The sequence below is a fragment of the Hyperolius riggenbachi genome, chromosome 1 (genome assembly GCF_040937935.1).
Source record: "Hyperolius riggenbachi isolate aHypRig1 chromosome 1, aHypRig1.pri, whole genome shotgun sequence".
Classification (NCBI taxonomy): Eukaryota; Metazoa; Chordata; class Amphibia; order Anura; family Hyperoliidae; genus Hyperolius; species Hyperolius riggenbachi.
In genome coordinates, this window is record NC_090646.1 from 463,736,909 (window position 1) to 463,749,263 (window position 12,355).

Here is a 12,355-nt window from a genome sequence, read left to right on the forward strand (position 1 = left end):
TCACCTTGGAAGGGTCCATAATGACAGTGGGCACAAAGTTCAGGAAGATGTGGTTGCAGTCAGTGCGGACACTAGGGTTGTTAAAAGCAACTTCTAATTCATCCATAGCTTCTAGCAAAAGACGCTCCCCTTCATTCTGGAGGTATTCAAATGATGCTTCCTACAAAGGAAAAAAAAATCATAAGAGTTATTGCTATTTTAATATTTATACCCGATTGCATTTTATGCTTCTCCAATGGCCGATTATGATGGCAATGAAGTTGTTAGCAGACATACCTTTAAAACTAAGAGCTAAGACATTATACCAGCTATCTTGTATTGGAAGTCAGCCGTGTAATTAGGCGATTTAGTCTCAAATCAACCTCCAAAATTCGGTTACTGAAAGATGTCAAAACTAGTTCTTCATATAGAAGTATTTACAATAAATATTTGATGAATGGGAAAACTTGTTTGTGTATCTGTGGGCTTCATGTTTTCTGATTCAAAGATCTTTTTTTTTTTTTTTTTTTTTTATACCAGTTCTTTATAACTGGAGTAAAAAAACCTTAAGGAAGCATTTTACATCTATTTGGTTGAACAAAGAGTATCGTTCTTACACCTAAGTTTTCAAACTGGCAATACTTTGTGAAAGAATTACCTTTGTGACAAGGTCAGAATGTCGTATAATGGCTCGAACAAAGAACCTGTAATCTGTGACCTCTATGCCAGCATCCACTTTAGCTGCTCCGAGGTATAGATGCATCTTGTGGTTGGCACATGGAACTGCATTCAGATCAAAGTTCCTCATTCTGTTCAGCTCCAGCTGAAATGCCAGTGCAGGTTCCAAGTGTCTATAAATGCGATCTTCTGCAAACTAAGTAAACACATAAACATAGAATAAGCTTTAACAGACGGACGTCAAAATAAAATTTAACCTCTGCTGGGTGAGTACATTTGAAATCGGCGCCGGTAGACTTGGGCGCAGGATTCAGCGGTATATAGCTGATCCTGCTTCTGCACAAGTCCGGGCCGATTTAATTACTATTTCCCCTCCAGGCCGCCATGGATAGTGGCACTGGCGCACGGAAGGGGGTGTTCCGGGTGTCTGGAACCTCCCCCCTGTACTTAGACCGGAAGTGGGGCTGCCGTGTATGCAGCCATGGGGCATCGCCTCCCAGGGCAGACAAACGGCTGTGCAGCAAGATCATTTTGTAAAGGGGCCCATGAAGTATGACCAGAAGGTCATGTCACAGTCATCGCAGCCAGAGCACAGCACAGCTCTGTTCTAATTCCTGCTCTTCGTGTGACGCCCCTCCCCCGTCTGGCTGCAGAGCGGCAAGTTTGGATTTCTCTGAGAGACAGCCACTCCCTCCTCCAGCAATGGATCTGCAGAGCAGAAGGGTTAGAGATGGTCGGGAGTGCTGTGCTGCAGCTGGGAGCGTCTCTAGCAGGGAGAGGTGACAGCCGAGCAGAGCCCACTGTGTAAGCTGGATCATTAACTGTTTATTTAACTGCGACTTTCATTTGTTATCTCTGCCTGTGTCCCCCTGACCCCCTCCCTCTCTTTCATGTCTTAATTAGCTTCCTCTGCATGTCCCAGCCAAACAGAGAGGTGAAGACTGGAGCCTGGTTAGAAATCGCCCTGTCATTATTCATCTCCCCCCCAAGCTCTCCTGTCTCTTCAACTTTATCTTCCCCTCTCTCTTATGCCCCCCTTTTCTCTTTTCCACATCTATCTCCCTCCCAATTCTCATACCTCTTTACTTTCACACAGTCCCTATTATTGTTATTAAGGTGCCAATGTATGGGCAGAGCGGCCAAGACAAGAGACAGATCTCTCTCTGATCGGAGAAAGATCTGTTATCTGCCCACACACCACAGGCCAAAATTCTGATCGATTTCAGTATGAAATCTCTTAGGAATCGTCCTCGTGACGCCGCATCCGCCACCTCACCGTTGTCCCCCCCTTGAGGTAAAATGTGCCCCCCTCTGGGCCCCATGCTGTATACTTTACTTGTGGTTTTCTGCCGATGGCTCTGTCTGCCTCCAAAACACACGCCCCACGTGGTTGCCGGCATATACGTGGGCGCGTGTAATGTCACAAATACGCCAGCAACAACGCGGGTTGTGTGTCTGAGGACGAAACCCGGAGCCAGCGGTGGACACCGCCAAGTAAAGTATACTGCAGGAGGGGGGGGGGGAGGGGGGGGGATGGGGTGGGCACTTTTTACATTAGGGGGGTTTTGTTGCTCATCCCGATATTGCATACCGTTACGCACCTGATCGAGTATGTCAGCCCTACATCATGCAGCATGTCCGACCGATAGATGCAACCAATTTGGGACAGAAATTGGACACATCGTCCGTCGATCGAACACGTTCTTGATTTTTATCAGAGTATAATAATCTAATTGGATGGTCGATCGACAGGTTGCCTGATGTATGGCTACCTTTACTGTCTTCCTCTACTCTGTCCATTTCTTTTTATCTCTCTTATACCCTCCTCAATCCTCCTCCCTTTGCCCCCCCCCCCCCCCCTTGAAAAAAGTAATCAGCAATGGCTCATTGTAAATGCATCTAAACAGCACATGTCCCTAGCACTTTGCAGTGTACATAACTGTGTTACTAGTCTAATATGAAACCATATAATTAATATGTATTTATATAGCATTGGCATTTTCAGCAGCACTTCACAGAGTACATAGTCATGTCCCTGCCATAGTCATATATGGTAGCCTACCATATTAATATTATGTATTTATATAGCACTGGCATCTTCTGCAGCACTTTACAGTGTACATATTCAAGTCACTGACTATCCTCAGAGGAGTTCACAATCTAATCCCACAATAACCATAGTCTAATGTCCTACCATATTATTATTATTATGTATTTATATAGCACTGACATCTTCTGCAGCACATTACAGAGTACATAGTCATGTCACTGACTGTCCTCAGAGGAGCTCACAATCTAATCCTACCATAGTCATAGTCTAATGTTCTACCATATTATTATTATGTATTTATATAGCACTGACATCTCCTGCAGCACATTACAGAATACATAGTCATGTCACTGACTGTCCTCAGAGGAGCTCAGTTTAATCCTACCATAGTCATAGTGTAATGTCCTACCATATTATTATGCATTTATATAGCCCTAAAAGTGACCCTGTAGTGTGTGGGAGTGGGGAGACACACACACACACACACACACACACACACACACACACACACACTACAGGTTCACTTTTAGGATTTAGATACCGGGCTGCAAGTTCATCTTTCATGCATATCCCCACATGCCCCTCCCCCACCAGTCACTTTTATGGTTCAGATGTCCGCCTTGCGTGCAGATCCCCAATGCCTACCAACACTCCACCACAGGGTTACTTTAATTTAGGGTTTAGGTGGCAGGTTATATATATTTCGGCAAAATACTACTCCATTGTGTGTATTTTGTAGGGAAACACTGCCCATTGTGTGTATTTTGTGGGGAAATGCTGTGCATCATGTGTATTTTGTAGGAAAACGCATGCGCTGCAGTGCACAGCTTGCCAAAAGAGACCTTTCAGGAATCCCGAACCCTTGAAAATCCTGGGTTTGCCCCTGAGTGGGGGAATGAAATAATTCGGCTTCCAGCGATTGCTGGAGGCCGAATTATTATGTTTTTAAGCAACCTCGGCTCCGTCCTTTGACGGAGCCGATGTTACTCACTGAGCGCTGCAATAGGAATGATTCCTATTGTAGTCTATGGAGGCGCCGGCTGCGCCTAAATCTAGCAGCGCTGAAAAGCACTGCTCCGCTGCTGGGTTTCTCTCCCCATAGTTAAATATGCACCACTCTTCACTACGACTGCTTTTAAGAAGATATTGGCAAAGACTCCTATTAGACCTACCGGTAATGGAGTTTCTGATTGGCATCCGGGACAACATGAGATCCGGCCCCGCCCCGGATCTGGGGAAACATAACCCCAAGAAGATTAAAAGCCCCCGCCCTCCCTCCAACCTCAGTGCGTCTGAAAGTAACTATAACAAAACACCAAGATGAAGGAAGGAAAAAAAGAGAGAACAAACAACCTTCGTGGATGCTTAATATACCCCCCCCCCCCCCCGTGCTCCTAATCGTCAAGGAAAGGTGCCTGACAGGAAAGGGAAGGGTTATAGCCGTTGTCCCGGATGCCAATCAGAAACTCCATTACCGGTAGGTCTAATAGTAGTCTTTCTCTAATTGCCATCCGGGACAACATGAGAGATAAGCGAGAAAGTCTTTAAAAAACTTAAAGACTCACCTAGGGAGGGACCACCGCCTGCAGCACCTTTCTGCCAAACGATTGATCTTGTTGGGACAGCACATCCACCCTGTAATGCTTGATGAAGGTCGATGCACTTGACCACGTTGCAGCTTGGCATATTTGGTGAATGGTGGCTCCTGCTCTCTCTGCCCATGAAGTGGATAGTGACCGGGTAGAATGGGCCTTAATGTTAACTGGTACTGGGCAATTACTACTCTCATATGCCAAGGTAATAACCTGCCTTACCCATCTGGCAATTGTTTGTCTTGAAGCCTGCATACCCCTATTCTTCCCTGCAAATAGTACTAGTAAACTGCTGGATTTACGAAATTCTCTTGACCTCTTTAAATAAACCAACAGCGACCTTCTTACATCTAAACAATGGAAACCTTCCTCTTTCTCCCCCGAAGGATTGGAACAAAAAGAGGGCAGAATAATCTCCTGAGCTCTATGGAATTCCGACGCGACCTTAGGTAAATAGGCCGGGTCTGTCCTCATCCTAACACTATCGGAACATATAATTAGGAAAGAGTCTTTAATAGATAAAGCGTGTAGATCACTTAGCCGTCTAGCCGACGTGACTGCAATCAAAAAGGCTAGTTTAAGAGTCCAAAATTTTATGTCAATTTTCTCGATCGGTTCAAAGGGGGTTCTTATGAGGCCATTAAGAACAAGGGATAGATCCCATTGCGGAAAGATTTTCTGCTTGACTGGTGTAGATCTCTGTAAGGCTTTAAAGAAACTTTTAACCAACTCCTCCTGTGCCAGGTGTCTATCTAGAAGAATAGATAATGCTGAACACTGTACCTTTAGTGTACTGGGTGCTAGTCTCATATCAAATCCGTCCTGTAAGAATTCTAACACTGAAGGAGTCAAATTCTTATCCCTGGAACGAGATGAACACCACGCTAAATATACCTTCCATACTTTACGATAGATTTTCTGAGTCACTGGCTTTCTACACTTCAGGAGCGTCTCAATAACTTTCTCAGGAAGCCCTTTGTTCCTCAAAATCACCCTTTCAGGATCCATGCGGCCAGTTTGAACAAGTGGGGCCTGGGATGCAGTAGAGGACCCTGCATTAGTAAGTCTGGACGAACTGGTAGCATAAAAGGTGGGCTCATTGCCATCCTTAGCAGGGCTGCATACCATGGCCTTTTCGGCCAAAAAGGAGCTACGAGAATCAGTTTCCCCGATTCTTCCTGAAGCTTCACCAAAACCTGCGGAAGCAGAGCTATAGGGGGAAAAGCATAACTCAGGTTGAACCCCCATGGTAAACTTAGGGCATCCAGCCCCAGAGACCCCTGGCCCCTGCGTAGGGAAAAAAATTGTTTTACTTTTGCGTTTGCTGGGGAAGCAAAAAGATCGATCTCCGGGGTCCCAAATTTCTCTATTATCATTTGGAATACCTCCGGATGTAACTCCCACTCTGCTTGACTGACCTGCTGGCGGCTCAAAAAGTCTGCTTCTATATTGAGAATTCCTTTTATGTGAACCGCCGTTAAGGATAGAACTCGCGATTCCACCCAATTGAAAATTTCCGACGCGAGAAACATCAGATCCCGAGATCTTGTGCCTCCCTGCTTTGATAGATATGCCACCGTGGTGACGTTGTCCGAGAAAATCAGCACATGATTTCCCTGTATTAGAGATTGAAAAGATTGAAGCGCTTTCTGAACCGCCAGCAACTCCCTGAAATTGGAAGATTTCTTTCTTATCAAGGGAAGCCAATACCCCTGGGCATGAAAACCTTCTGTTGTTGCTCCCCAGCCCCAGGAACTTGCGTCCGTGAAAATTTTCACTGGACTGGCCTGTCTCCAGACTCTCCCACTGTTCAGGTTCTCGAGACTCAGCCACCAAACTAGACTGTTTCTGAAATCGAGATTGATCCCTCTAGGGACTCTTGAGATTTGTCCCAGTTGTCTAGAAGAAGGGCTTGTAGTTCCCTGCCATGGAACTGTGCCCAAGTCACTGCTGGCATTGAAGAGGAGAACAGACCTAGTATTCTCATGATCTGCCGAAGTGAACAAACCTCCTGGGTGAGAAGTTTCTCCACCTCGGATTGAACTCTCACAATCTTTTCCGATGGAAGATAAATCTTCATGTCTAAAGAGTTTATCCTGTACCCCAGAAAGGTGATCTCCTGGAAAGGTGTCAGGTTGGACTTTTCGTAATTTATAATCCAACCTACTTGAGTCAAGATCTTGATTACAATGTCCCTGTGATATAAAACCAAATCCTCTGTCTTTGCAAAAATTAGAAGATCGTCCAGATACGGGACGATCGATATACCCTGTAATCTCAAATCCTTCATGACCTCTGCTAATACTTTTGTAAAAATTCGTGGGGCAGATGCTATCCCGAAGGGAAGCGCCTGGAACTGGAAATGACGCAATTGGGAGCGGACCCTGATTGCGAATCTCAAAAATCTCTGATGACCTGGAAAAATGGGTATGTGCAGGTAGGCATCCTGGAGATCTATTGAAACAAAGAACTCCTTGCCCTGTAATAGTGCTCTTACAGAATAGATGCTTTCCATCCTGAACTTTTTGTAAATCAAAAATGGATTGAGAGATTTGAGATTCAGAATAAATCTGAATTTCCCGTTGGCCTTCTTTACCAAAAAAACGTGGGAGTAATACCCCTGGAATACCTCTTCCTGAGGGACTGGCAAAATTACCCTTTTCTCTAATAACTTCTGAATCTCTGATTCCAGGCCCCATGCTTTCTCTGGGTCCTTTGGATAGGGATTCACAAACTTCCTGTGAGGGGGAGTCCTTGAAAACTGAAGCCGGTAACCCCGCTTTATAATTTGAAAAACAAAAGTATCTGGGTTTAACCTTTCCCATTCCGAACAAAAATAAATTAGTCTCCCCCCCACTGGTAATGAGTCATTTATTGGTTTTGGGGGGCTCAGTCTTCCCGAGAGTGAACCCACCTCTACCTTTCCCTCTAGGAAAGGACCATTTCTTCTGCACATTCCTATTTTTCGGTTGATCAGAAGACTGTTTATTAGGGACAAAAGGTTTCCTCCCTTTAAAATTTCTCTTTTTATTCGGGAACTGCTTGCCCTTTTCTGCTGAACGAGATAGAACCTCATCAAGTCCAGAACCGAATAAGAGATTCCCCTCAAACGGGATTGAGCATAATTTATTTTTAGACGTCTGGTCTCCTTCCCAGGTTTTTAGCCACACTGCTCTTCTAGCAGCATTAACGAGAGCTGTAGTACGCGCCGAAACCCGAATGAGCTCAGTAACCGAATCCGCTAAAAATGCCACTGCCCTCAATACTACTGGTAGTGAGGCTGCATAATCTTTCAGCGGAACTCCCTTAGCAATCTGTTCGAATAAATTATCCATCCAGATTCTAAGGTTACCTGCGATACAAGTGGCTGAGATTCCTGGGATAAAACCAAACGCCGCCGATTCCCATGCTTTTTTAAGTAGGGAATCAACTTTCTTGTCCATTACATCCTTGAGAACCCCCGTATCCTCAAAGGACAAATCAGCGTCCTTGGAATACCTCGACAAGGATGCGTCTAATTTTGGGCATTTTGTCCATTTTTCAATATCAGACTGTTCAAAGGGATACTTCCTTTTAGCTGATTTGGGGATGAACAAAGGCCTCTCCGGGTTTTGCCACTGCGAGGTGATAATATCCTGGAGGGTCTTATGGATAGGGAACACTCTACCCTTAGACTGACCTAAACCCGAATATACCTGGTCCTGCGGGGTTAATTCAGGAACTGGTTCCTTAATTTGCTCTGTGGTGTATACAGCCTTAAGTAACTCAGAAGATTCGTCCGGAGAAAATAAAAATCTCGGAGTCTTAACCCTCTCCTCCTTTTCTGAACCCTCTGAATGAGGCTGTTCCCCTTCCTCGTGAGAGACGGACACCCCCTCCTCCTCCTCTTCTTCCTCTCCCTCCTTCTCCTCTGCACCTAAACCTTCAAAAAGGGTGGAAGGGGGGGCAAAAACCCTGAGGAGGGTCCTGGAAGGGTTTCAGGAGCTTGTGGTACAAAGGATTCTTTAAATTTGTCCAAAGTCTCCTGCATATTCCTGTTAACTACCTCCATTGCCCCCTTTAAAATATCTGAAGAATGGGAGGATACAATATCATCGGTACAGGACTGACACAAATTCTTTGGGGCTTCTAAAGCTATCTTGCTGTTACACAAGCCACATCTCTTATAAGTCTTAACTTGTCCAGCAGCCTTAGGATCAGTCTTTGTCTAAACACATAAAAAGATAGAAACAGACAAAAAGACCTGATAAGCCATCAATGCTGAGTAAGTAAGGTAACCAAACCTGTCCTCCACTGGAGGGCTTACCGTACTTGACCCTGATGGCTGGACTTGCCCGGAGGATTTTGCAGTCAGACCTGCCGCCTCAGAGTCCCGCTGCTGCGGCTGCTCTCCCTTCTGCGACATCCTCCTCTCCGTAGCCCCACTGCGGAGATAGTGCAAGTGAGACGGAGACGCCAGGAACACGTTTCACTCTTCCTGGGTCTCCTTAGTCCGCCCCCTTCCGGCCGTCAGCCAGCTGACGTCATCACCATGCGCCGGACAGAGCGCGGATGCGCCTTGCAGAGCCGGCTCTGAAGGGGAACGCTCGGCATGTCGGCCATACGCTACATAGAGGCCGCATGCCGGATTAGCCGGAGGATCGTAGCCGGCGTTGCCTCCTGCGCTGCCCAGGCCACCACCTCCCAGAACGAACTCACACACTGGTGAGTAATATATAACAAAAAAATAAAAAGCTGGAGCTTCTCTTCTTAGGTGTTTCCGACACGGAAACACAGATGAACTGAGGTTGGAGGGAGGGCGGGGGCTTTTAATCTTCTTGGGGTTATGTTTCCCCAGATCCGGGGCGGGACCGGATCTCATGTTGTCCCGGATGGCTGAAAAGCACTGCTCCGCTGCTGGGTTTCTCTCCCCATAGTTAAATATGCACCACTCTTCACTACGACTGCTTTTAAGAAGATATTGGCAAAACATTCTCCTGACCCACTAATTTCCACTAACTTAGCAAGTGACAATAAAAGCCAGGAGCTGCCAGTCAGGTAATTACCTTTCATCTGGTTAAATATACTGCCAATGACTTTGATTGGCAAAATATAACTTCCTCCTTGGGTCAGTGGAAATGTGAATGTTAGAGTATTTTGCTCATCAGTACTTAGAAGCAATAGCAGCACTTTAGTTTATAATGTTATTATGGTCTCCACTGTCACATTGTATCATGTAGTCCTACGGTATGATATATTATATGGAAGTGCAGAAAGAGTCTCCACTCCAATATACAAAGACTAAGGTTCTGTGACTAATAAAAATAAATAGATGGAAAAACAGCCAAACCTCATCTCTTGCTCTGAAAGTGAAGAACTTTGGGAACTCCCTCTGAAAGAGAAAACAAAAATGAGGGGTTTATTCAGTAACAAGCACACAATGATCAAGTGACAACCGATAAACAGAAACTAACCCTTGTTATTAACAAGGTGACAGTCTAATTGAAAGGACCCAGCAGGAAACCTCATAGGGAACAGTTCTCCAATCACAACACCCTCTACACTCAGCATAAAGCATTGTGATTGGCCAAATAGTGTGTGTGTAGTTTACTACAACCTAATGGAAACCTAGCAGTTCGAGTGGGTGCCATCCACCCTATTATTATTATATATATTATTATACATTAGCTGAATTTCCCTACGAAGTATTCTGCTGGGTCCCCTAAACTAGACTAGTGCCCAAGAATCTACATATCAGTGTAGTCACGTTTAAAGTGTTGTGTCCTACACGATATAGACATAGCTTGGAACGGAGTCACTCTACTAACCATACTTGCCACATGGGTCACACCAACCCACCACTCAAAATATATGCAACAGGCTTGTCATAGTGAAACAAAGCCATAAGATCAGTACACAGACTGTACTTTTACCAACCTTTTGTGCTATCAAGTAAGTGACTCTTCGTAGTCCATAGTCCACCAAAATGTTTTTCTGTAAGAGCAGAGACATCATATCAGTTTTTGTGTGGACAAGACAAAATAATGCAAAGTAATGAGTAACTTCACCATATTTGGATATATTAATATACAAGCGGTGTATTGGGGACAAAACTGTCAGGTCAGATTAGCTGTATGACAGAAAAACAGCAGTTTGGTTTAAATGAAATTCCACAAAAAGTTCAGGGAAAAAAAATACAGATCAGGAGAGAGGCTAATAATTTCTTACCGATGCAGCCAGCAGGAACAGTTATGAGAAAATAAACAATTGTAGCAGCCCCTCCTCCTGTAACCTCACCCTAGTAGAGCTGAATGATTTACACATAATTGGATATTCAGAGGAACAAAAATGCCTTAAAAGGGAACCAGAGAGGATGAACTATACATACCTGGGGCTTCCTCCAGCCCCATACGCACCTATCGCTCCCATGCCGCAGTCCTCCGCTGCCTGGATGCGCCGCCACCGGGTCCCGTCATTGCCGCGAGTCGGCAAGTCGGCCGGCGGACGCGGCCAATTCTCCGCATCACAGGGTGCTCTCCCCATACAGATACGCATGTGACTGCTTACTGCGCAGCCGCATGCGTACATGTATGGAGGGAGCCCCTGTGATGCGGACAATTGTGACGGGCCCGGTACCGGCGGATCCAGGAAGCTGAGCACGGCGGCATGGGAGCGATTCAGGCTTATGGGGCTGGAAGAAGCCCCAGGTATGTATAAAATCTTTGCCTTTTTTCACCCCTCGTTCCTCTCTGGTTCCCTTTAAATGGCTGCTGGTATTATCAAAGGTATGGATTGGCTGGAGCAGCAGGCCAATCAGAGCTGACCATTGAACATCTTTGTTTTTTCTATCCTCTGTAGCCAAACAGAAACTTTGCAAGGATTCAATATTAGATTGTAACTACCTTTGACTGGGAGTAAGCTTTGAATGTTGCCACCAGTTCCTCATCCTCCATGTTGTCTGCAAACTTAATAGCCACATTCAGAATGTGAATGGGTTCTTCTCGGATACTCTATAAAAGGATTAACAGAAATGATTTTTTTTTTTAAACTTCAATTAGTGTCTCTCTGTCTGGGCACAAAGTATACCATCCTTATAACTTTTTTTAATTTGAATTTTTATTGCGTTTTTTTGTATAACAAGTAAATAATAGTTTTACAATAAAATGAGTGGGACATTATATTCAAACATAGTTCCTTATTAAGTTAGTTAAGTTAGTTAATGGAGAGCCATTAAATAAAGAATGGGCCATAGGAGTCATGTATTAAAACTTGATAGAGGTTCTCAAGGTAACAATTTAAATATTGTTAAAATCCAGCGCAGACAGCAAAGACTATATTCAAAGCTGAAAATAATTGGATTACGGCATAATCAGGTAAAGAAAAAATTTAGATTGACTTATACAAGCTGCTATTTAATACAGTATCCGAAAACAGCAGATTCATAGTTTAACCACTTTCCCTCCACCTCGGGACGTGCATCTGCGTCCCTGCAAAATCCATCTACACCGCGCAGGGACGTAAATACTCGTCCCTTGATTGTGTACACTTCTGCTTGCTCCCGCACTTATTCTCTCCGCCCATCATTAGAGGGGAGATCAATATATGGGAACGCAGTTCCCATTCATTGATCTAATTCCCCATGTGGATGATCGCCGGCATCAATGAGACGCTGCCATCATTCACAAAAAACAATATTTACACATCCACGCATTACTTCCTGTGTGCATACTAATAGAACGCACAAGGAAGTTATACAAGAGGACATATTGTGGCCAATTAGTAAAATTACACTTACACTTTTGTTACTTTTAAATTATGGGCTTGTAATTAGTGATGGACGTAAAACTGAAAAAATGCACCTATATTTTCAAATAAAATATTTGCGCAATGCATGGTACTAGGGAAAAATTTTAAACATTGCAAAAGCTGGGACAAATGGGCAAATAAAATGTGTGGGTTTTAATTGCGGTAGCATGTATTTTAAAACTATATTGGCCTAAAACTAAAAATGGCAGAGAAATAATGATTTTTTTTTTATTTTATTCCCATTAAAATGCATTTAGAATGAGATAATTCT

At 44.4% G+C, this 12,355-nt stretch overlaps 1 protein-coding gene across 3 annotated transcripts in view; it reads right to left on the reverse strand.

Annotated features, from left to right (window-relative positions):
- The window catches only part of ACACB (acetyl-CoA carboxylase beta), a 193,107-nt gene that overhangs the window by 35,338 nt on the left and 145,414 nt on the right, over positions 1 to 12,355 (reverse strand). For all 3 annotated transcript variants that reach the window (XM_068239413.1, XM_068239406.1, XM_068239419.1), the window contains 5 exons: positions 11,181 to 11,288; positions 10,216 to 10,272; positions 9,629 to 9,670; positions 638 to 853; positions 5 to 160 (listed from right to left, as the gene is read on the reverse strand). In XM_068239413.1, coding sequence (XP_068095514.1) covers positions 5 to 160; positions 638 to 853; positions 9,629 to 9,670; positions 10,216 to 10,272; positions 11,181 to 11,288 — 579 coding nt within the window. The remainder of the gene's footprint in view (positions 1 to 4; positions 161 to 637; positions 854 to 9,628; positions 9,671 to 10,215; positions 10,273 to 11,180; positions 11,289 to 12,355) is intronic.